Source organism: Silurus meridionalis, chromosome 9, assembly GCF_014805685.1.
Source record: "Silurus meridionalis isolate SWU-2019-XX chromosome 9, ASM1480568v1, whole genome shotgun sequence".
Taxonomy (NCBI): domain Eukaryota; kingdom Metazoa; phylum Chordata; class Actinopteri; order Siluriformes; family Siluridae; genus Silurus; species Silurus meridionalis.
The window spans coordinates 10,819,254-10,845,829 of NC_060892.1; the positions used below are offsets into that span (position 1 = coordinate 10,819,254).

At 37.7% G+C, this 26,576-nt stretch overlaps 1 protein-coding gene across 2 annotated transcripts in view; it reads left to right on the top strand.

The window, feature by feature from the left end:
* Window positions 1–13,072: 13,072 nt before the first annotated feature.
* Window positions 13,073–26,576, top strand: part of igf1rb (insulin-like growth factor 1b receptor) — a 73,641-nt gene continuing 60,137 nt past the window's right edge. For both annotated transcript variants that reach the window (XM_046857840.1, XM_046857841.1), the window contains exons 1-2: window positions 13,073–14,624; window positions 19,065–19,613. In XM_046857840.1, the coding sequence (XP_046713796.1) occupies window positions 14,525–14,624; window positions 19,065–19,613 (649 nt within the window). In that variant the 5' untranslated portion in view covers window positions 13,073–14,524. The remainder of the gene's footprint in view (window positions 14,625–19,064; window positions 19,614–26,576) is intronic.

The window sequence follows — 26,576 nt, forward strand, 5'->3', positions numbered from 1 at the left end:
GATGGTCATAAAGAGGGACATTATGTAACTCCTGCACAAGGGCAAGATCCCCTGCTGCCTTTTTGTGTGTCAACACAAAATTATCTCAACACCTTCTAAAGCTAGTATTGGGCTTATAGGAATCTAGGTGTTCTGATAAAAAATGTGATAAAAGCTATTATTTTTGCAATAATAACGTAAACAGGTCTAAGATTTCTCTTCTATGCCCCAATGATTTGTGAGTAAAATTGAACTATTTTACTGTCAAGGACTAAATGATAGTCCACAGGGGTGTTAAAAATGTAATTTTTTTTGTCATTAGAATTCTTACTTAATTGCATTTCAGTAAAAAGAAACACATTTTTCACCTTTAAAAAAAGTCAAGAAATGTTAAAGGGTCTTTTTACTTGTCACATGTACATTACAGCACAGAGAAATTTTTTCCTTGCATATCCTAGTGATGCTAGGAAACTGGGGTCAGTGTGCAGGGTCATCAATGATACAGTGCCCCTGGAGCACAGAGGCTTAAAGGCCCAATGTGGCAGCTTGGTGATACCGGGGCTTGAAACCACAGCCTTCCAATCAGTAACGCAGAGGCTTAACCAGTTTTTATGACAAGCTCAAATATTTGTTTGAACATTTGTTTGCCATCTACTGTAGCATTCTTCTGCTGCATATAATGAACAAATAACTAAAACTTTCTGTGTCCATCTATACATGGAAAAAGCGTCGGACTGATCTGTTGAACATGAAGATGCATGCTCCTGTCCCTACCTCAGTAAACTATTTCAATATGCAAATTTTTTAAAATATGAGGTGTCTTAGAAGGCATGAAATACAACTATGTTGAAAAAGCATGCTATGGTAAGGTTTGCTTATTTTATACCTGTTCATAATGAATTAAGGTGGCCTGTATTTTTGGCCAATGCCAGGTTAGAATAGTATTGATTTCAGAAGTTAATGTAATCAATTAGGCAGCAAGTCAGATTTTAAGTCATGATACTGTAATTACAGCAGTAAATATTGTTAAACTGACTATTTACACCAGTTTACCAATTTAATCAAATTAATCACACATGCAAATTGTGGATTTAAGTTTTAAGACAAAAAAAGATTCTATCACATGCAAACATGACAGTTTAATCAGATATTTTTTATACTTGATTACGTTTAAAGTTTTATCTTTAACAATATTTCTTTCACCACCGTTTCTATAATTTACTAATATAGTATAATTTCTCAGTACGTTTCTCAACAACTGATTTAAAAATATAAATTAAAAGACTCACAACTCAAAAGGCTTTAAAAAAAAAAAAAAAAAAAAAAGAAGTGCAAACGATTTGCTTTTATGAATAAATGGCGCCCTCTGTTGGTCATGTTTATTTATTGTCACTGTATTCATGAAGTAAAGTCAAGCGAACGGTGCTGAGAACAACAGAATCCTACAAGCCAAGTTTGTTCCATCTGAAATTAAATATTATTTCCTTTGTTTATAGAAATGGTAAACTTTTGACACAATTATCATCATTCTGAACATTTCATGTTCCTGGACTTAAATTTAATTTGATTTTAATATAATTTGATTAATAAATACTAATATGATAACTAATAATCTGATTTAAATCAATAATTAGCAACTATCATTAACTGTTAACTTTTTGAAACTGACCAGCCTTTTAGTTATCTGATGTTTAATGGCTGAACAGTGTTTTCTGTATTCAGACACAAATATCTCAGCAGCATCTTCCAATCTAAGATACACTGTTTATGCCCAATCATATAACTGACCTGTTGATCTTATTAGTTGCAAAATGTTGCTCCAGCTGTTTTCTTTTCCAGCCTTTTGTTGCCCAGTCCCAAATATTTTCAGACGTTGTGTGCATCAATTTCAAAATTACCTTTAAAATTGTATATTTCCTTAATTGAAACATTTAATATATTATTATTACAGCTTTATGAGCTTTGCAAATCATTGGATTGTGTTTTTATTTGCATTTTACCAGAGGTGGCAAAAGTACATACATCCTTCACTCAAGTAGAAGTACAGATACTCATGTTTTAAAAGACTTTGGTAAAAGTTGATGTACTGACTACACTTTTTTACACTTAAAGTAGTTTGGGCTCTGACATGTATTTAAGTAAAACTGTAACTGGACCTCACATCATATAAAAATATCAATATATTGTCAATCGATTCAAATATTTGATCACAACTTAATCACACATTTTTATCTGTTCTAAATGTACCACATATTAATACTTCATGGTTTTAATACTCTAAACAACATTGACATTGAGAAGTATAGATGCTTTATGCAAATGTATGTTTATTGTTAGTGAAACCAAACTCAACATAGAGCATGAAGACAAAACATTCTTGTAAATGTTTTAAAGTAATTATGGTGTTTTAAATTACGGAAATCATAGACACCAAACGGAACCTTTGCTATGTTTCCACACGGACATTTGATGAGGTGATACCGGAGCAACTGTACCTTTTCTAACTTTTATACTGTTTATATAATCAGAGAATATTTGTTTGATGAATATGTCAACTGGTTTATATAATGGACATTGCGAGGTTTTTATACATATATTTATTATGTTTGTGAGGCAAGTATTCACTGAGATTCAGGTTGTTTTATTTGTGTGACTATATTGTGAATGAAGATGACAGAGACGGCAGAGAGCGCCCCTTCTATGTTTTCTTTATTTTACAAAAGCACACCGTTTGATTGTTCTTATGAGTGTATACAAATAAAAGTAGACATTTTACAGATTCGAATGATGTATTGCTCTCATCTGTACGATCACAAAAGACAGTAACTTTAGTTCGTTTCGTCGTTATGAGGAAGAAAAGAAAACAGAAAACGCCCCGACGCGTTTGACGACCCCTAGAGGGTTAATTGTGTAAATCATGGCGGATTTTGGTGTTTGATTTGAGACTTTGGCGCATCAGTAAAACAAATGTTTACTGAATAAAATATTTTTTGGTAGAATTTATATATTTATTTAATATGTGAGTAAAGAAAGGTCGTCGTGAATAAATGTATGTTGCGCTGAATGTTTTAATTTCGCCTCTTTTATATTTATTTATTTATGTATTTATATTTTTTATAAAAATGGTCAAACAGAAATGCGTGCTGCGTTGATAGCGTGCTAATAACATTTAGTGCCGGTCAAATGAATTTTTGTTTAAATTTTGACAGCCCTAATTAATATATTAATGCCAAATTAATTTCAGATTTTGTTACCTAATGAATGTGTCGAGGCTGAACATTCACACATAGAAAACAAGCAGAGAAAAGATGATGATGATGATGATCAGGTGATCAGGAATGTCTCTGTTCTCAGTCATGTTTACATCACTGACTCACTCTGTCTCGTCCACGTTAGCACCATATTTCTTATTGCCTTCTGTCCTGCTCATTGTTTGCTTCAAGTCTATGTCTGTGGTGTGTGTGAGCCAGGAAATGATACACCAGTGGATTGAAATAGGTTGATTGGTACTTTGTTATTTCCCACCTCTGCATTTTACAGTGTCCAGCGGTTTTGGAATTGGGGTTAAAATACAAATTTGTAACTATACCTCTGTATAGGTGAGGTGAGAAGTTTATAGGCAGTTTCCTTAAGGTTATATAACAGAATGAATTGAGAATAATAGGATATTACTCTGTCTTGTTATTCTTCCCTTTGAGCTTGTTAGAACTAATATGCCTTTATTTTGTACATTATTCTGCTAAAAGAATTCTGCTTGGTCAGACCAGCTCGCAGATACCAAAACACAGGCCAAGCTGCTTAAACTGCTCAATCGAAATAGAGAGCTATTGAATTACAGTTTTTCTCAGTCGATTTGGAGCGTTTCTCAGATCAGAAATGAAATTCTCAAAACTACTTGTTCAAACTCCACATCATTTAGTCATTTGTGCTCATCATTAGAACATTTCTCGTTGCTTTGATCAAATTGCGAATGCTTTGGTACATCATTTAATCGATTGTGTACAAGTGTCTGCTGTTTCCTACATTATCAGTTGTTTATGTCATGTTGATCAAAATGTATTATACTAGTTTCACCTAAATGGTTTTAACCCCCACAAACATTTAGGCATCAGTTTATTGCAAAAGTCAATGAGTGCAAAATGGTTAAACCAGTTGTCAAAATTTGTCAAGCTCTTCTTCTTTACAGTTCTATTAAACCGTTTTTGATAAATGTGTCTTGAATTGATGACTTGTGCAGATGAACCTTGATTGTCAATTGAATGTTCACTTTTAGATCAACCAATAATCAACTAGTTCTCTAAAATAGGTCAAGGCTAAATCTCGTGAACCTTTACTGTAATTGGCGAGTGTATATAAAAAGAGCAAAACACAGATTTACAATAGTTAAAAATGGATGAACAACTAGGAAACGAACGTGGTCGAGAGCCAAGAATAAGGATGCATGCTGGAAGGGTAAGGAGACAAAATAGAAGAAGAGAAAGAAGAGGCCAGAGACATAGACACATTTCAGATGAAATTAGAGCCACTATTGTGGACCATGTTGTCAATCATGGCCTCACAATGGTATTGCAAGAGATGATATCTGTTGTGATGTGGATAAAAATCTGTGGCTCGACAGACTGGGACGTCAGGGGGTAGAGACAGATTACATTGTATAGTGCGGCATGCGCAGTTCTGCCTAAGAAGTGTTTTCCTATGTCCTTTGTTTATTGTTTCCTATGTTAAAATTTTGGAAATTTTATTTGTGTCTTTTTATTTTCTATCACAATGACATTGTATTGTAATTTTTTTAGTCAGTCCACTAGTAAAGAAAAATAAAAAAGTGTGAATCCTGTCCAGTCTCTTACAATCAATATCCCACATACAGTAATGTGTAAATTTGTGCTGTTGAAATTCATAGTTGGCAATTCAGCCTCAATACTTTCAATACTTGTAATCCAAAACATAGTTTACATCAGGAAATACTAAAATTGTATTGTCATGTTGAAAAAATGACTAAACATTTTGACTATCTTGTTCGTAAACAATGATAAAAGGACTTATTTTGATGGCAATTATATGTTCATTGACACAAATACGTACTTTGAGAGAAGTACTAACGATTTTGAGCAAAAAACAGGCTTTTGCAAGAAATCCAATGTATTGTGCTGGTTGTACAAATTGTTTTGAGAAGGCACTTACTGATTTGCAAATCTCAAGGATGATTTGAGAACTGCTCCAAAGCAACTGAGAAAAACCGTAATGTGACTAATGCAACATAGTGGACAAGTTGTTAGTAAGGAAATAACAAAAGTAAGGCAAATTGAACAGTTTAGTCTGCTGTGAAATAACTTGGTCTATTGCTCTGTTTTACCAGCTCTGTCTGTGTTTTGTGAGCGGGTTGCTGATTAAAGCTGAATTTTTTAAAATAAATAGATAGTGGTAGGTCTTTATCCTTTGTTTGAAGATAGGCAGTGACTCAGCTGTTCAGACATTTAGAGAAAATTTATTCCACCACCTCGGTACCAGAAAAGAAAAGAGTCATAATGTAATCTACCTCTTACCCTGAGAGAAGGTTGGACCAGTCAAGTGCAGGGCCAAAAGTGATAAGAACTAGTATTAGATTTTCTGTTGTAATTTCTGCTTTAAGTAAACAGAGAAATCATAAAAACACGAGCACCTGCCCTCTAGGACCACATTTCTTCTCATTTACAGCACAAATTCTTTACTTTGATAGTCTATATAATTCTTTCCCTTTTTGTAGTTTACTTTCACTCTATGAATAACTTTAAACTAAGTTGCAGAAGTGACTCATTCATGACTCATCCCATATGTACTACAAATATAGGAAGCTGACTAATGCGGACTAAAACGGATCATTTAGCTAAATTTAGGGCTTCGTTTAAAGTAAAAATGTTTTCATGCCGTTTTAACGTATCCCTGTGTCCTGACATGTGTAAAGGTAATTTTTAATTCACTGGCCTGGACTCGCTGGTGGAAGGACACAGTGATTTCCGGTTGAGAGCAGGAGCAGAATGACACCAGAAAGTGGCACTCGAAGTAGGTGGGCCTGCACGCTGTCATTTTTATGAGGCAAATGCAAGTGGACAGGCCAAATACCAGGGAAGTGGAGGGGGTTGGGGTGAAGCTGGCACACAAAGGCAGAGAGGCACAATATGGGCTCATTGAAGGCTTCCCTCACTGTCTGTGTAGTCTTGGGTGGCCACTGATGTCCAGTGCTTTGTGTTGATGTATGTGTGAGAGCAAGAGTGTGTGTTTGCTTGTTTTGTCCCTCTAATTGTGGGAAAACAAGCGGAGCTTATGTGTGCCAAACTTTAGGCAATCTGGAGCATTAAAATAATTCTTTTGTGCTTTCTTTTTTAGGCTAAAGAAAGACCTCAGTAATTATGGAGATAATCGAAATTGTCAGAGATTCTACTTCAACAACAACAAAAAATGATTTGTTTTTTTTAAACAGAGGACCACCAACGTCCTGGTGGATTTTTCACCCCGTGTGCTTCACTCTAGTTGAAAATGTGCTCTATACCACAATATATACAAAAACTAAATCTAGTAGCCGTGCATGCTATATTTGGCTCTTGAGTTTCTCTAACAGGTATTTTTCACCATTTATTTTTTTATAATCGTCTAAAGAACATGATATAAAAGTGTAAAGTAAATAAATGCCATCATAAATGTAACCGTATGACTAATAGATCAGTATCCAGTGTCAAACAGAAGAGAATGGTTTTCTTTTGAGTCTGCTGCCTTTCAAGGTTTCTTTTTCGTGTGATTTCAGGGAAATTTTCATTGAAACAGTCGCTTCTGGCATGTTCCATTAAAGCTCGGGGTCTAAATCCGGATTTCTGTAAAGCTGCTTAGTGACAGTGTCTATTGTTAAAAGCACTATACAAATATAATTGAACAGAATTGAACTGTTGCAAATTCTCCAAGATTCTTTGGAACAGCTGATCAGCATACCGTTGTACCTGAGGGAATGAATATCATTTCAGGTCATGCTACATATTAATATTACGATATAGATTTTGCTTTTTTTACTGTTTGTTCTTTGTAATAAATCAACAAAAATATGACATTTGAAAACATTTCATTCTTTTTTGGAAAGTGCTGGAATTTGCAGTGTATATATATTTTACATTAGGTAGTTAAGCGGTCGAGTGCCTGACAGATATTTTGCTTCTAATGACTGTAATTCATTTAGCAGACTTACAAATGAGGCATAATGTTGTATAAACATATAGCTGATCCACTGGGGCTTTACCAGTGGCCTTTTTTTTTAGATAGCACCTCGCTTACTCTATAACCATATGGCATACGTGTGTACTGCTGCCTTTGTGCATGTCTGACTGATGTATGAGTCATGAACATAAATATACAAAGTGGGGAATCATAGAGTCATAGTAGAAAATAAAATACAAGGTATATTTTAGTATGCTGAGCTCTGCCTGAACTTGCATTTTGTTCAACAGTATTATAATTATTCTATGGAAAAAATGTAAGTATAAAAAGCATTAGACTAAGTAGAAGTGATTAGGTAGTTATAAAGATAACTTACACCACAGAATTTGTGGATCTGATTGGTGAGAAGGTGTTGATTTCTTTTCGATAACATTAGTTCCAGTTGCAAAGCAAATCACATCTATCTATAACATAACATTTATAATCCAGCCCTAAAGCCAGGTGGTATGAAAAAGTTTCAAGACTAGCTCTGTTTACAAGAAAGTACTTAATGTTTCTACATTTAAACACTATCACTTTTAAAAGAGTCCCCTTGCACAGCAACACAGAGCTCCCAGCATTCCTGTCACTTCTGGAATGTGTCCTGGAAGTCTTATTTTTGAAGTGTGTTAAGCACCTTTTGCGGTTCCTGCTGGATCTTCACAATTGTGTCAAAACTGAGACCTTTGAGCTGAGCCAAATCTGTTGAGTAGGGTGGGTGCGGAAGTGAGATCATCTTGTTTCTGGCACGGACGGTTTGGTGACATTGTGTGCACATGGTCAGAATAGCAGATGTGGTAATGCACATGGTCACAGCTCCAGATGTACACAGGATGATGTCTTTTGGAACAGTGACTTATGAAGGTCGGTGCTCCTCATGACTGTGCGTGCAGCCTTGTGCAAAACCCACAAACAGATGTCTGCAGCTTTTCTCTCAGAATGTACAGAATGTACAGTAGGTGTTTTCACCTGATGGGGGCAGCAGACTGTAATAACTATTTTACATGTTTTAGAAAGAGGTATGTCTTCACCCTACTAATGAGAAAGCAGAGAAGGTGAAACAGATTAGAGCAAAAACAGGGAACTGAACATCACTATAGCTAATAATTGTGTATGCTTGAAATTACTTAGCATGGAAAGCATCTTCATGAATCCATGAAATAGTCCTTAACTGAAGTCTCAATATTATTTGTCTCAAAAAGAACATTTATGAATAACATTTACAGCAGTTATGCAATATCCTAAAAATCTGTTAAATGTACTAGAGTTCTAAAGTAATATTTTGGTATAATCTGGCCCTCAGCATTATCAGATTTATAGTAGTGACATACACTGGGAGTTGTATGACAGAAGATGTGCTTAAACTAATGCTAAACATAAAAAGTTTCAAGATATGTATAATTGTTGACAGAGGAAGAAGATGCTTATTTAATTGATGTACCCATACAGAAATCTGATGTATGGCCATATATGAACAGATATATCAAATTGTAACTAATATATGTGAACATATATGAACATATGTGTAGCTATATCGGTTGTTGAGACATATACAGTATAATAAAGTATGAAAACATGTTTTTTCTTACTTTCTATTTAATGTTTCTATAGATATGCCAAATGCATACATGTAAATAAAGGGGAATGAAATTATTCAGGCTCTTCTTGTCATTTTTGCTTGATTGCCACCTGATTGTCTAGTATGAAATACATTTAAAATAACTTTGAAAGAACTGTTAACTTTGATGTTCTGTAATTCTGTAATTGCATGTAATTGCAATGAACGTTTAATTAAAATATATATGCCATATATCCATTTCATATGTATTTAAAACGTATGCATATATGTGGCATATATCATAAATCCAAACATGAACACGTTTGCAATATATGTGCTTTGCATATATTGCCATATATCAGATTTAACAGAACCCAACTAATTTGCAGATGTTACATATATAAGATGTGGATAAAAGGTGTGTTGTTCTTAATTAAAAATTAAAAACAATAAGTGGCAAACTGATGTGGTGCAAGTGCAGTAAAGCACTTGCTTAGCACTTAACACTCATGTTTTTATCAAAAGCCAAGCTGAAGTTGCAGATATGTGTGTTTGCATGGCTGGTTGCTAAGCTACACATCCCTTTTCTGCATTTGGATTTCTGATGGACAGCTCCTGCATTGCTTGTCAGGCTCTTCATATTTAAATAATGCTGAAAATCTCCTGTTGTGGATTTGCATGGGTGTCAGGTTACTCAAATCTGTGCCTTTCTGTTTAGTACAGAACTGCTCGAGAGCACACAATGTACACAATGAGCTACATTTCCTTATGGAAATCAGTATACAGTATACATCCAGGAAGAATTGTACTGTATTTAGATTATTGAGTGAGAACTGCTGCTTTCTTTTAATGTCAAAACTGCATTTACCAGATTACATTCACGTACAAACAAGCAACACAAATAATTACTCAGAAAACCATTTCAGTAGGTCACATGGAAAGGAATTGCATCAAAGATTGTTCTGAAAGAAAAAAAAACCTAGACATAATACCCATAAAAAATAGGTTTGTTCTTTTGGCTTCGAAGAAAAATAATAAATTTTTAATCCCAGAGGATGGAGAAGGCTATTTTTATATCTATTCACACAACTGGGCATAAATATAAAAATAAAGATTTCTGTGTTGTCTAAAGATGAACATTTTGATTGCTGAATTTCTTTTATTTTCATTGGTGCAACAGAGAGTATGGGCGTATTCTTTCTGAATATAACATACTTTAAATCTTTTTGTTTGTTTATTTATTGTAGATTTTTGGTCATACATTACACAAAAATTTGTGGGGAATTTTAGGACCAAAATTATCAAAATATCACATTAAACAAGTTATTTATGCTATGTTTGCATTTGAGGCTTAGAATCTGCATTAAATGACAGCTTTATTTGTCCTTCAGTTATCTCGCTAACCACCATTTAAAATGATATAGAGTGAATCTAAAGAAGTTAACCATCTGGTGCTTAGTTCGAGTTCATGCGGATTGATGTTAGCTGAATCCTTATGTTGGGATAAACTGATTGCTCTTGTGCAGAATTTCCCATTCCAGATATTGCTCCATTGCTTAAAATCTTTTCTTCAAGATTTATGAAAATTAAAAAATACGAATTGAAATTTTTAGACGGCAAACATAAAAAATAAAAATCTTTTTTTAATACAATTTTAAAATGATGAACTAAAAATACCTCAATGTTATACATGTACTGTATATTATGTTGGATCTGTTCTGTGGTTAATAGTGCCACTATTTTGCAAGCTTAGAAGCAACTCAGCCACAAAAACGTATGTAGCAGACGATCAATCTAATCCTAATAATGAACGGAAAAAATGGTACACAGAAACATATTTCTGATAGGCTTCCTGTATTGTGATATTTATTTTGTATTTACTTGTCTTGAAAGAGTCTCCAGTGCTAGAGCTTCCACAACAAGAAAATCTTCAGGACAGGAGTTTCTTTATCTATAAAAAAATATACTTTATTTTTGTATCATTAAAATGAGAGTTGCTGGTGAAGAATTTACATTTTACAGCTGCTATAATTGTTTTGTGAAAGTTCCAAAAAAAGAAATGTAGCTGTACAAGCTTTATTCAAGGCATAATTTATAACAGATCAGTAAATTATTTTTAAAAAATTATTCTGTCATTACATCTCGGGTAAGCATTATTTGTATAGTCAATTGTACCACCATTACTAAACCACAAGATATTATTTAGAAGTATTACTTCAAAACATTTTTCAGGCTATTGTCCTCGTGTGTAGAAATAATTTCTTACACATCTAAATCCTTGGCTGCTAAATCCTAAATGTCATTTTAAATTTAGTAATGACTTCAGTCATTGATGCGCAGCTATTGGAAGTAATCAGATAAACCTGTTCATTGTATTTTCTTCAGTTATAAATAAACAGAATATTCACCAAAATCATCTGTCATTTTATATGTTGTGTCATATTGTACATTGTTATTGTATTATATTGTAAGTTAATCAGAATGAAGTGTAAATTAGTAATGTAATATAATTCTTATATATGCACTTATATTAAGTACTGTGCAAAAGATTCAGGCAATTGTGGGAAATGCTGTAAAGTAAGAATGGTTTCATAAATAAGGGTTAATAGTAGACAATGGCAAACAAATCCATATTGGGTGTGAACACAATTTGGGTTTAAGTTCGTACTTTTGCACACTGCAAAAAGTCAGGGATTTTGTGGGATCAGAAACAGGTGCATGATTAACCAGTTATACCAATCAGGTGCCAATGATCATCAATTTCATACAATATAATACATACAATGTGTAAAATTTAAAAATAACTGGCAACCAAAGTGAGTACACCCTAAGTGAATAACTCAAAACTGTGTCCAACGTGTCTTTATTATATTAACTATTGTTATGTAGCACTGCCTTAATCTGTCTGGGCATGGAATTCACCAGAGCTGCACAGGTTGTTGCTGGGATCCTCTTCCACTACTCCATAATGATATCATATAAACATTCTTTGCCATTCCATCACCTTTACCTTTAGCTTCCTCAGCAAGGCAGTTGTCATCTGGGCAGTGTGTTTGGGGTTGTTGTTATGTTGGAAAACTGCCACTCTGGCCAGTTTCTGTAGGGAGGGCATCATGTTCTGCTTCAATGAACCGCAGCTCCCCAGTACCAGCAGCACTCATGCAGCCCCAGACTATGATGCAACCACCACCATGCTTGACTGTAGGCAAGACACAATTTTCTTGGTACTACTCACCAGGGTGTCACCACACATGCTGGACACCATCTGAGCCAAACAAGTTTATCTTTGTCTCTTCAGACCACAGGACATGGTTCCAGTAATTCATGCTTTTGGAGAGTTTGTCTTCAGCAAACTGTTTGTGGGCTTTCTTGTGAACCAGCTTCAGAAAAGGCTTCTGGGACGACGGCCATGCAAACAGACTTGTTGCAGTGTGCGGCGTATGGTCTGAGCGCTGACAAGTGGACCTTCCGCTTCTGCAACCTCCAAAGCAAATCTGTCAGCACTCACGTGTCTGTTTTTTTACCCTTGTGAGGCCTGTTCCAAGTGGAACCCATCTAGGAAACCTCTGCATGACTCTGGCCACTGTACTCTAACTCTCAGGGTGTTACCAATCTTCTTATAGCTGAGGACATCTTTGTGGAGAGCAACAATACTTATTCTCAAATCCTCTTTGCCATGAGGTGCCATGTTGAACATGCGGTGCTGAGTATGAAAGAATTGTACTCAAAGCACCAAATTTTAATTGCTCTAATACAAGATACACACATTTTCTATGGTCCTGTCAAGCAGAGAAAAACATGAACATCATGAATAGAACATGTGGCTTTGCACGGTTACATAACATACAGCTTAGGGTGTACCCACTTTTGTTGCCAGTTATTTAGACAATAATGGCTGTATGTTGAGTTATTTTCAGAGGACAGTAAATCTGTACTGTTATACAAGCGGCACATTGACTACTCTAAAAGATATCCTAGTTTCATTTCTATAGTATTGTCACTTGAGAAGATCTACTGAAATGATTGCTGAATTTTGAGGGTTGTACTCATTTTTTTTGTGTGTGTGTGTATATATATATATATATATATATATATATATATATATATATATATATATATATATATATATATATGTGCATATATATATATATATATATATATATATATATATATATATATATATATATATATATATATATATATAAATAAATAACTTATCATACACAAAAGCCCAGAGTCTATGCCAGTGGATTGTGGTGTGCCTATCTCAGGGCATAATCATACACATTCCAGACAATTTTGGAAATGCCAATCAGCCTGCATGTCTTTGGACTGAGGGAAGGAAATCGAAGTGCCCAGAGGGAACCTCCAAACCAGGGGAAGAACATGTAAAACTTCACATACATTAAAGCCAAATGTTATAATGTTAAGATATGAACTTGTACTTTTCTGTATGTCGGGATATCAAAACTCATTTTCCCACAGAGGTCAGAGTTTCTCAGTGTTCAGCCTTAAAGTGTTTTTTAGAAAAGACTGGAGTATTTTTAAACATGCTCACGACGTGGGATTTCACACACCGCTCAGTATTTCTATAAATCCCAGTGGTGATCCAGTCCGGTTTTTTCCCGGCTCCTGAATCCAGCGTAACCCACTAACGCGGTGTGTGTGGAGTGTGTGTATGTGAGTGAGTGGAGTGTGTGTGTGAGTAAGAGAAGCCGAGCCTTGTTTACAGCGCCGGAGCTGCGATAACAGGAGCTACAGTGTAGTCTGCGTGTTTATCGGAGATCCGAACGATGATGGAGATAATAAGAGCAGCAAGAAGCAGCAGACCGCTTTAGTCTCTACCCTCCCTGTCGCGTGTTCGGGCTCTCAGCGCTCATTTCTGCCTTGGAAATAAACACTTAGCTAATTCCACTAGCGTTTCTTGCTAACCAGCTCCTAGTGTGAGAGCCGAGGGACGAAGTGGAAACGCGAGGAATAAGACGGAGCAGGAGGGAAAAACGGCGCTGTGGCGGTCTCCCTCTTTTATATCACTGTTTTCACTTATCTTTTTTGGAATATTAGATTTTTGTTCACATTTTTCTCAGCCAGGTTTAGTCTCAATCCAGAGTTAGCAAGTTAGGAAAGTTGCCTCTTCGCGTTCGTCGGGCGAAAATTAATCACCTCGCTGCCTATGAGCGACCCTCCACATCCAGCGTCTCACCCAGCTAGTTAGCCGTTAGCTCGCACATCGCAGGGATTTTCACTGGACCGGCTAAAGGAGGCTAGCTCGGCTTGGATCGGGTCCGCTCGGCTTGGATCGGCTCGCCTCGGGTCCGCTCGGGTCTGCTCGGCTCGGCTCGGCTGGCCCCCGCAAAGAAATGGAGTCAGAGGATGCGGGCTTTCAAATCCATTCATCTAGTTGTGCGGGAATTCAGATATACATCGGCTAGCGTCTTTCGGGGACTGGGAAACGAGCCCGAGTGCCAGAAGCTCTAGCTAGCTCAGTGACTAAACTCCCTGCTGAAGTCAAAGGCGAGCTAAAGCTAACCGGACTCTTAATAGAAATTCCTATACGCACCAGGCTAAAGCAGCCAAGCTAACAACTTAACACACTGTATGAGAGAACTAGCGTTTTGTTTTTTTTGGGGGGGTAAAAACACCAAATTAAAAAAGTAAACGTTTTTTTAAATAATACAAAATATTTTCTGAACTCGAAAAAGTAGTTTAGACCTAGTCTTCAGTAAGTTTCTTTTTCTTTAGTTATTTACCCCCCAAGTGTTTACAGGAATGAGGTGTTGGACAGCCAGGACTCATTTGTCCTTATTCTGTGCCCTGCTGCTGCTGTTGTCCCTCTCAGTTCACTGCCAGTGGCCTACATATGATGGAAGTAAGTCAATAAAGCACTAAGTTTTTGTATGGAAAAGTTTGGCTTTTATTCCCCAGCAACCTGCTGATGTTTTATACTGTGATGGTGTGTGATGCTCTGCTTCAAGCTGGACCATAACCTCATCAGCTGTTGGGACTGAATGTGTTTCCTTCCCTCAGAGAATTTTCTGTAGTTCCTCACAGAATTCTCTGTATGTCTGATGTCATGTCCCACAGCGAGGACACTGTTGGGCAGAAAACGATCCAAGCGAACCTGTTTGTGGGGGGGAAATGTTTCCTTTGTTTGGGATTTTATGCAAAATAAAAAAGACAGAACAGGAAATCGGTGTATAATTTCTATACAGATGAATGTTGGGGTTGAGAACAGCCATCAAACAATTGGATAAACTTGTATGATTTCTTTATTTACAAATGTTAGTAGGTATGTCAGGTTTAATGAATAGAAATTATATAAAAAAAAAAAATTGAGTGTGTACAAGTCCTTTATATATGCATGTAAAAGGTATGTCTGATGCATGACAATTCATTCTACCCTCTTGAAAAACTATAAAATTATTTAAAATTTTTTTTTTTTCGTAGTATTTTTATTCAGAAAGATTGGAAAAGAATGGATGTAGGATAATAAATAACCCAATAAATAAAAACCTGTAGTATGTAGTAAAATAAAAATCTTCCTTGAACATGTCATTTTTGTATTGGACAGTTGTTAGACAGTGTGGGTTAGAAAAGTGTTTAGGGGTAAAATCTATATGTACTAAATTGCCTTGGGAAAATGTTTGTCTTACCTTATATGGTTTTATGCAAAAAAAAATCTCAAAAAATGAGACGTTTTCAAGCCACAAAACTTATTCTGGACTTTCTCAGCGTTTTTGTTTGTCTCAAAATTGAGATGTTTTCAGATGATAAAATTCAGGCTTTTTTCAGGTCAAGCAGCATTTTAGTCATAACATCCGGTGTCATTTGTCACCTTTTGGTTTAAACAGATGCCCCAGGGTTTGCATGTTTGCAAGTATGTTTTGTTTCTGTAGTATTTCCCAGCAAAATAATAACCTTTTTTTTTTTTTTTTTTTTTTTTTTTTTTAGTACAGCTCAGTTGAATTCTCAAATCTGATTGGTCAAAATGTATTGATTTATTTTCTATACCAGCAGCTCTGACAGGAATTGTAAAAGTTGTGCAGAACACAGGTTTAAATCAATTCACTTGTGCTAATAGGTTATCTTTCCCATAGTAACCACCAGTTTGGATTAACTTGCAATAGCAGATACTTTGGGTTTCCAATGTTAGTGCTTCACAATTGAAGGTAAAATAGAATTTTGATACAAAGGGGAAAGTCCAGAGGATGGATTTAGTTTTTTTTGTTTTGGTGGCAAAGTGACCGTTTTTCTTTTCAACAATCTGCCATCAAAAGATAGCAATGCTCCAGTAGTAACGCCGTTACATGCTATTAGTGGAAAACAATCAGTTTCTGGGTGGCATTGGCTCAATGTTTTGTGTTTATCCTTCACTTAATTTAGAGCAAATTTTTGGCATGTAGTTCATCGTTCAACCTTTTGAGACTCTTAACCTTCATCTTCTCAGCTGTGTGTTTGGACTGGACTCTTCCTCGTACGCCAGATTGGATAAAAGCGTCAGCCAGCTATATAGACATGTCAAAATATATTAATATAAGACTACATATTTTGGCATTGCCGGTTGGCTCACGCCCTTTCAGCTTGTCATCAGCCTAACTTCTCACATTAGCTCGAGTAAATAATAGGAAGGCAGTTTACAGCGGGTTTTCAGCTTTCGTTAAAAAGCATATACGAAATGCACCAAAAGACCCTCTGAACACCAAGCGGCCATCATTAATCGCAGACAAAAGGAAAGGACTTTACTTTTCTAATGTCTAGTGTGTACGTGTGTGTGCTTACGCCACACAGCCTAGATGATGATGATGTCTGTTTTGAATCAATAACTTGGTCAGCGCCTGGGGGGCAATTTTGTTTTTCCCTTCATGTTTCACCACCGCAAAATTTCCATGTTTCCAAGTAAACGGCAAACAAGCCTGCCTGATTCATCCAATTCATCAAGGAAGGAAAAAAAAGTGCAAGTTTTAAAATAGGACGTGTAAAAACACCATACCTAGCAAAACAGACTTGGTTCTGTTGATTGGAAGAGTGAGGAGTTTGTGGAGCATGTGTAATTGGGTTTTACTGTTAACCCCAGCAGTCTCAGGTCTGAGAGACAGCAGAGATTCTCCGGCAGAGCCCTGTGTTTAACCCACCCTTCAGTGCAGGACAGAAAAGTTTCCACATGTGACTGTTTATCAACAGCCTATTGTACAGTGCATCAGCATTCTTAATTTCCTCATCACGTCATACCGGTTGAAATTTCCTCTGTCCGATTTTCAGCCGTCGTCACTTTAAGACGTGTAAACATTTGGCAGTTTGCTGCCGCCTCAGCGGGTTAACCATAACGCAACGTCAAACATCCCAGTGCACGATTAGCTTCTGAACCCCGCGACCTCTTATCCAGTTTTTCATCTTGGGTCCTATTTGTTTGACTCCCAAAGCTGACCATAATTTTTTGCTTTTCTGAAACTAGCTGACCTCCAGGCCTTCATTTTTGTTCGATTTAATGTTTTATTCTTTCTCAAATTCTTTCTAGTTTTCATGTTGTATTTAGAGAATTCGATCAGCTTTTCTCTTCTTGTTATAATGTGCAAAGGCTTTTGTTATTTAACAAATATTTGGAGGTCAACCTGCTGAGGATGCAGAAAGCAGCACCGCACCCTATTGCACGATTAACTTATAAACCAAAGGCCTCTTTAGTGTACATTCTTCTTCTCTATTCTTAACTAGACCCAACTCGTATTCTGACATTAGACCTTCTCTGAAGAATGACTACACAGGAAGTGACACTGCTTAACATGGCGTTGTATATTAAATCACCCTGCCTGAAATGATTGTGATCACAGTCTAAATAGGCCATGAAAGATTTTTTTATTTTTATTTTTTACAGCTGTGATTATGGCATTGTTAAGAGGAAATGGTAACATCTATAACACCATAGAGACATCCATATCATTTCCTGTTATTCTCTTAATATATCCTGGATACACTAGTTAGTGTTTTTGTTTGAGTACTTAAGCATTCGTTTGGTTTTTCTTTTCAATCCCAATAGGCCTCTCAATGACTGTGTGTGAGAGCTTGCAGCCTCTTGTCTGTGAAAGCTAGCAGTAGCAGGCCAGGATGCGGGTTATCAAATGTAAACAAGAGATTGAGAGTTCATTCAAAGCGATAAAGCTAGCCATGTTTGAATAGTGGTGTGAAATACAAGAGTGTGTAAAGCGACTGTGGGCGGCTCGATCTGCATACAGGGCGACACGCTTTTGCTTTTCACAACTCACGCCGTTCCCTTTCTTTGGAGCAACGCTTAATAGATACGCGTTGACCGAAAAGGGTTCAAAAGTTGATTGTTCCGTACATGAATAGATCAGTCAGCTTTATTCATAACTACTAGAGTTTTACTAGAAATAAACACGTCGTGGTTTGCTTTTATAGGAAAACAATTAAAGCCAAGGCGGTGTGATGGTGTTTTTCCATCATGTTGATAATTTGCCAATGACTTCAAGCCCTGAAGTATTTTCTTCCTCTACTGGCAGTTTGCCAACACTGACAGGCTTTTTATTTAGTAATGTTTTTATTTATCTCAATTGTTTAAAGGTACATGGAAGGTTGAGGACCAACCACAAGACGAGTTATTACCTGTTATCGTTTTCTTAAGAAGCTACAAAATCAGCAACTTTTTCTGGTCACTCGGCTGATGTTAATAAGACAAAAACAAATTTGTCTTATTTCTGCTTCATACTGAAGATTTGTCCAGCATTGAAAAATGTATTTTCTTTATTAATGAATAACAAATCGGTTAATTTGCAAGTGGAGCAACTTTGTAAATGCTTCAGAAGAAGAGAATTAATATTGGTTTCATTAATTTATTTATTTTTTCCAGCCAGTACTGTCAAAGCTGCAGTTATAGAAGATGAATCAAAACCTTCTGACCAGTAAAACACTGCCGTGATTGATTAATATTAATCCCAAAATGTGACGCAACGGGTTTCATGATCACAATTGTATGATAACGTGTATGATTGTGACTATATGGATTGCTTTTTGCTTTGATTGCTGTTTGTATAATAGGAAGTTGTTGGAGAGCAAACGCTAAAAGCGGTTATTCTCTTTCACGATATGTTCAAAAATATTTGTAAATTAAGCTCAAAATCTGTACAACTGACAGCCATTGATTAAAAATCATTAACTGACACTGCAAGAATTAAAGTGTGCTTTAAATCAGTAAAACTTGTGGTAAATCTAACATATACACAATGTAAGAAAGATAAGTAGATAAAGCTGTTTGAAAAATGTGGTCTAATCTAAAACACTTGTTGCTTTCCTGTTCTAGTCTGCACTCCAGGCATTGACATCGGAAATGACATCAGCGACTTCAAGAAGCTGGAGAACTGCACGGTGGTCGAGGGCTACCTGAAGATTCTTCTCATTGCAAACAAGAAAACCAATCATGAGGTCTTCCAGACGCTCAGTTTCCCCAAGCTGACAATGATCACAGACTTCCTGCTCCTTTTCCGTGTCCCCGGGCTGGACAGCCTGAGCACGCTGTTCCCGAACCTCTCGGTGATTCGAGGCCGCAATCTCTTCTACAACTACGCGCTGGTCATCTTCGAGATGAACCACTTAAAAGACATCGGCCTCCACAGCCTGCGCAACATCACCCGCGGTGCCGTACGGATCGAGAAGAACCCGGAGCTCTGTTACTTGGAATCTGTCGACTGGTCTCTCATAATGAACGCAGACCTGAACTTCATCGTTGGAAACAAGCAGGCATGCACAGATGTCTGCCCAGGCTTCATTGAGGAAAATCCGCAGTGCATGATGACCAACTTCAGTGGCGCCTCAACTTACCGCTGCTGGACATCCAACCACTGCCAGAAAGGTAAGAGCTGGTGGAGGTGTGTGCAAGGTTATTGATCTGCTGCATTTTAACTATTTCTACTCAGTTATCAATTGAATGGAGAAATGACAGACTTCCCACTGATATCTCATGTATTCCCCGTCTTCAGGAAGAATATAATAGCCCTTTATTTTCAATCCATCCCCTCAAGTGTTTTTATAAGTTGTTTATTGGACGGTGGAATTTGCTGACCATAGCTCAGCTTGGCTCAGGTCTACCTGTGTGTGTGTGTGTGTGTGTGTGTGTGTGTGTGTGTGTGTGTGTGTGTGTGTGTGTGTGTGTGTGTGTGTGTGTGTGTGTGTATTTCTCCTATAACTAGACCCAGGCCTTTCTTTTTTTGGCTAACGTTTACGTCTTCATTTATAAACGAGGTGGAACATAACCCGAGATCTGTTAAAGGGTCCGAGGTGATAAAAGTGCAGCAGGACTAACCATATGTCCAAAAACCACACCCTGTGCACTTTACAGTGCTCTATTTTTGGAGATTTGCCATTTTGTAGCCGTGTCTGAAAGCGCAGTGGAGAATATCCAGCGCACTTATGAAATTCCATAAAGCTCCTCAGCAGGTCAGTGTCCAAACAATGTACGTCGACTAATACCGAAGAGCCAAAATGCAGGGAGTTTAAACCCAGGAACGTTTTCAACAATTTATCAGAAAGAAAAAGCGAAATAGCCTAAAGAGCACACGAGATAAGACTGTGGAATATCACAGTTTATTTATTCCTTCATGAGCTTCCATGATGTTCAGTGATGTTTACTGTTTTTGTTGTTGTTATTTTTAATAGGAACAAATGTTTATAGTCTGTTTGTAGTTTCAAATATTATGACCGTAACTGACCATCTAAACCATTTGATGAAAAACGTCAACCAGGCAATATTCTAAGCGTCATTTGATTCAGCTGAAAAAGTGCTGGTTTTGCTTTAAAGTGTGTGTACTGGCCATCACGGAGTAAAACAAACTTGTTAGATGTTTGTTGTTGATCGGTTGTTCTACACAATGTTGCTGTCCTGATGCTGTCAGTAGTCTGTTAACCCTTCAGAGCAGCACTCTAACGCTTTGTCTACACCAATCGGGATACATTTGAAAACGGCTCCACACTTTTTGTTTTCAGTCTGAAAACGCGTACGTCCCTGCGATGCGCACGAGCTGCTGCGTATTTACTTTCCGGCTCTTTGAAACGTCATGCCAACGACTAAAATTGTCCTCGTTTTCAAAAGCCTTCTTTTAAAATCCTCCCAATTATTTTTTATTTATTTATTTTTTTTTTAAAGCTACATTTTCATTGTATAAATGTCCCAGCGTGGACAGACGGCCAAAACAGAGAGAAGAATATGCATTTTCAAGAAAAACGTCTTATTGTGGACATTGTGAACACGCCTTTAGTTTTTTAGTTTTGTGTCGTTCCTATTATCAATAGTTGATTAAAAAAAAAAAAGAAAACTTGATCGAGGTATAAAAAAACATCAGGTCCCACGAGCTAAATATAAGCATGGTCTCTCTTTTGCACAGAAGCTGTCGCAGCAAAAACAACAGAAAGAAAGTTGCATATACCACACTAATGTCAAACTTACGGAAGACTCCTTTGCAAACAAGTGCCAAATAATATACGCAAACGCATGTAATGAGAGCCATCAATCAATCAGTCAATCAAGAACCAGTACAGGAAAGAGAACACGCTTACACAAACACATCTGCATATATACTGTTCACATCAAGCAGGAGAAAGCCGAGGGAATTCGCTTACAATGTGATGACGATGTGCATCGGAAGCACGCTGGTTTCAGACTTCTAGTTATACATGTAAAGTATTTGTTATTCAGATGAATATTTGGGCACGCTTGATATTTATGTGCTTCTCCTGATCTTAGACTCGATTTCTTCTCGATACAGGAATCATTTAGATCACTCCTTTTCAGTCATATCACTCCTTTTTATTTTATTAACAGGTTCAAATAAAGTCCAACACCCCACTGTCTTTCGTTTTTTTCCGTTTGAAGTCTAGCCGTCTGTGCTACACTGTTCATCTCGGTTCTGTAGTTATAGACACGTCGGTCGAAGCAGTCTAATTTGCGTGCACAGATGAGTGATGATCGGTTTAAGAATCAGCATCACACAAGTATGTGTCCTGCCCAGAGTCGTTATATAACTCTACTCCTCGCTCACAGCGTACTGAGAGCAAAACAAACTTCAGAACGTAGCTGAAATGTGCACCAGCTTTTTGTGCTATTTAGCAGGGGTTACGTGAATTCATGCCTTTTATCTGTATTAATACATTTATCATACCTTTATACATTAATTAAGATGCAATTTTCTAACCTTGGTATATTAGTTTCTGGCCAGCATCATGTAGATTTTCCTCGCCTGCTGGACAGGCTGGGGGATTTGAGATTGTTCAGTGTTTGTGGACAAATACACTGTATGCACAACTGTTTGTGCGTTTGATAACATCCCAGCCCACATTCATTCCCCGTTTGCTAAAGTCCAAGTACTGATGAAGGTGATGTGAGGAGGCCTGGGGTGCAGTCAGCGTTCCAATTCTTCCCAAAGATGTTGGAAAGGGGTGAGGTCAGAGCTTTATGCCGAGCCACAAGATCTACTCTAACCCATATAAAGGCATATCTTCATGGAGTTTGCTTTGTGCGCAGGGACATCGTCATGCTGGAACAGTTCAAGTAAACGGAGAATCTAATGCCATAGCGTTCAAAGAGATTCTATACAGTTGCCTGCCTACAACTTTGCAGAAACACTTTAGGGAAGAGCCACGTACGGATAGCAAAGTCGGGTGTCCCAATTCTTCTGTTGATAGTGTATATATTATGACGTGATGGAAGATTAGATAGAGTAATGCCTGAGTCGATGACATCACTGATTTAGCGATGTCACTTCACGGTCAATCAGTAATGAGTTTAAAGGACTGTGTGCACTGGACTTGCTCATACTGGGGTTTGTTATATAATTTACAGCAAGTGACACAGTAACTGCAGGAAAAATGCTCCTGGTTTTTTGAGTTCCACCAGCATGCACTTTCTGGTTATGAGTAATATAAAAAAATTGATACAAGATCAGCATAAAGCTAGCGAATGAGCCGATTTCCCTAATGACTCAATATGTGTGATATGCAGCAGGTACGGTGAGCTTTTCAGAGCTGCCCAATGTCAGCTTCAGTGAATCATGCGATGTTACTATGGCAGACATTGGTGCTTTGCTCTCTGGGGGGAAAACTATGTAGCAGTTCCTCCTGCCTGCTATATAATTACCTTGTTTTTCTTGGGCACAGATGTTCCTTGAAGGGCTTGTGGTGGTTTCCCAGTCAGCCTGCCTGGTCTTTCTTCTCCGTGTGTCTTTAATTACCCGCTCAGGCCTTACAGCAGTATGCACCATCTCTCTGTGTTTAAGCCCAGTTTAGACCAGATAAAGCTTAGCACATTTCGTACATTTCCTCCTTCTCCTCCAGGGGGTGTAGATAAAAAAAATCTTTCATTTTGTTTAGTTATATTGCATTATGTCTTGTGAAAATATAAAGTATCTGACACGGATTTCACTGATCTGCGTGATAGCTTCTGATGGCCGTTAGTTGCATATGTTGAAATTTAGTTTTTTTTTTTTTATTTTATTATTATTATTATAATTTTATTTTCATTTTTTTTTAACTCCATCGTTGTATGGAATGTTAAGGATGCTAAGTCATGTAACTACCTGCTAACAGCCCGAATCAGTGAACTGTAGGTGCAGGAAGATTCAATATTCATCTTGAACTTCATTGTTAAAAATTTGCCTCATGTGAATCCTTTCACACCACTGTTAACACTGCGTCACAGGGCAAAATAACACACCCCAATGAATATGCTCCCTGCCCTCTTCTGCATACATGAGATGACTGACGGGTGAAAAGAGAGAGTAGGTCACTCCTCATACCTCCCGGTCACAGATGGCTGTAGTAGTATTGGGAAAGAGCACTCTCTCAACAATACTTTAGATTCTTAATTCTAATTGGCTAGAAGGTAATGATCGAGTTTTCTATAACAGCAGCTTTGCACTCTGCACCAGGGCCCATCTTCTGAAGACTTATTTAAATAGTGTGCAGGAAAGACAGATCCGATCGGTTATCCAGATAAAGTCGTCAGTTGATGTTGCCAAGTGTAAACATGACGTGTCCCGATTGACCGGTGATCCGATCTGATTGATCAAATCACGTAATCGCATTGTTTCTGTAGTAACAACATGCACACAGAGGCGCTATAAGAATGGGTTTAACAAAGAACAACAAACATTTGTTGACCTTGTAAGTTGTTATGGTGACAATAAAATCAACTTGTTTTGTAGAGCAGGAGATGCTATTGTAAATAGATGAAATCTATGTTGATCAACTAATGAAATACTGTGATACACTTACTTCACAGTTAGGCCGTATCACTCCTCCCTGTCTTTTATTATTTTCTAGAACTAATGTTTTATTACTTACACATTGTCTACATGACAGGTGAGATGTATGGATAGGATCTGGTGCAGTCAGGGTCTTTAATCATCATCTTAAATAACATCCTATAGCAATGCTGATGGTTTACTTCGATATGTTATTGAAACGTTGCCGTTTGTCCAGTGTGATGTCCGAGCAAAGCGCTAGTGTAGTTATAGCTGCTTTTTAGATGAAGGATCATCTGCAGCATCTCCCAGGGCAGTGTGTACACCATGTTTGATGCGCTGTGCGTGTTCAACACAAGCGTAGATGTTTGGCGCAGTTCAGGGAAAGTTCAGTCGGCAGCGCTTGTCCAGCTGAAGTGTGAGCCGCCTCAGCGGGAGGCCCCGGGGGAGTCGAGGCAGAAGGAAAGCTCTCATCGCTTAACGAGCCGTCTCTGAGTGATCTCATCCGCTCCACATCAGTGCCGGAAACCTTCAGCTCGCGGCCAACACGACGTGGCGAGCCGAAGCCTCGTTTTAATTACCGCCCGTTTATCTTCCCACATGTTAAAAGCGGTCTTTTTGCACACAGGGCAGTACTATAGCGGGACTTCCTATTGTGCTTGCGCTCCGCTTATGCCAGCACACTTCATCTCCTCGCGAAGTGATGATAAAGCGCTCCCCGGATCAAGTGTTGTGTGTCTGCCAGGGCTGCTCAGTGCCAGGCTGAAGGTCAGAGGGAGTGTCTGCCAATAAGTGCGTTGGTTCTTGTAAAGGAGACGGGATTGGATTCGCCCCGAGTGTGTGATGAAATGCATCTGCGCTATACTGTACGTAACCTCAAAGGCTGTCTGCTTCAGTCATGAGATTACACAAGTCAGATTGTTTTTGATGCAACTACTGAGACACTGTTTTCACAGCCCAGAAACTTTCTCCATTAAGTTGATGCTGAGTGAATGTAGTTTACTTTTTGACCCGCGTTTCTCACAACCCTGTTTGTAAACATCAAATGACGAAAAACTATGCTATGTCAACTGTTTACCGATCCTTCTTGTTCATTATGGAAAAAAATAGCTCATCGCCTGAGCAAAATCTTCTCCTCTTAAGAAGAGTATTTGTTCACCCCATGTAATATCTTTTGAGGGGACAATCGTTGATCAGAAATGGTTTAGGTTCCAGGAAGATTCCAACTCTGTGGCTATCTAGCAGAGATTTAAATGCGTTTTAAAAAAAACCCAAAAAACATTTTTAAGATCCATTAAAAATAACATGTAATTAATTTCGTTTTCTTTCAGACAAGTTTCAAGTCCTTAATAAACCTTAATAGCCTGTCACCTGATGTCATATCTTTCTCTGATGCACCTTAGTTCTCCTTGTTTTTACTCGCCAAGCACGTAAAGCGAAAGCGACTCTCAGCTTGCAAAACATGAGGCAAGCTTGACATTCAGAAAGTGAAACAGTGCGTTGTTTATCAGGTCTGCTTTTCTACAGAATTCACCAACGAGCAGAGCAGATGCATGAGTGATTTATATCAGTCATCAATAATTAGCGGGGCGTAATCCATCCATGTTGAGTTTTATTCTGACGCTTCGTCAACTGACAAGTGGATTTTGTAAAATGTAGAAATATCCCATTTTAAGCTGTATTTGTATAATGAAATTCATTCTGACAGCCGTGTTTACAGATTGTTGTCTTCAGGCACTGCGAAGCAATTTCTGACAAAGAGCTAGTGTATTAGTATTAGAGCCGGCGTTGCCCCCGTAACGGGCCATCACAGGCAAGGCAACACGAACCTTTATCCTTCTTTAAGAATGCACATGGAAAGCAATGGAGGCGAGGGGTGGGGAAAGAGGGCAGGAACAGTTTCTTTGGAAATCACAATGATTCGGCAAAGGATTAGAGGAGGACAAGGTGTCATCCAGGGACTGCTTGCTTGTTGAAGCTTTAGATTCCAGCTTTTTGCCCAAACATGTCAGAAATGGTCTGGGATATGGCGTCGGCTCGAAACAGGAAATGCCATCGCTTTGTGCCTTTGATGTCGTGTTTCAGGGTGGTCGGGGTTTGGGGTGGTTAATGAGTATTTGGGCGGAAGTCCAAGGTTAAGCTGAGAAGATGCAGAGCGATACCTTATAGTATTATATATGAACTGCTCTGTGCTGAGCGCTCTTTCCTGCAACTGCTGCTTTATTAACTTGTCCTGCATGTTTACTTTATCTTAAATGATTTTGTTTTGGGTTGGTGATGCAAATGTTAATTTTTGTTTGTCTTTTGTTGTGAAGTTTTGTGGTGTCGCATTCCCTCAAATGTGTAGTGTGACAGGGGTGTGCCAGAGCCTGAAGTCTTATCCTGCTAATGCCTTCTAGATGTTCTAATCTCAGTGGACTAGACATTACGCATTTAATCTTTTTCTGGTACTCAAATGACGGCTAGGGTTTCTTAAACTTAGAAATGGGTTGAAGCAAGTCTTGGAAGGTTTCTAAAAGACCATTCACCGAGAACCCGTTTTGGTGATGAACTCCTAGTGTTTTGAAACCCTGATCTACACA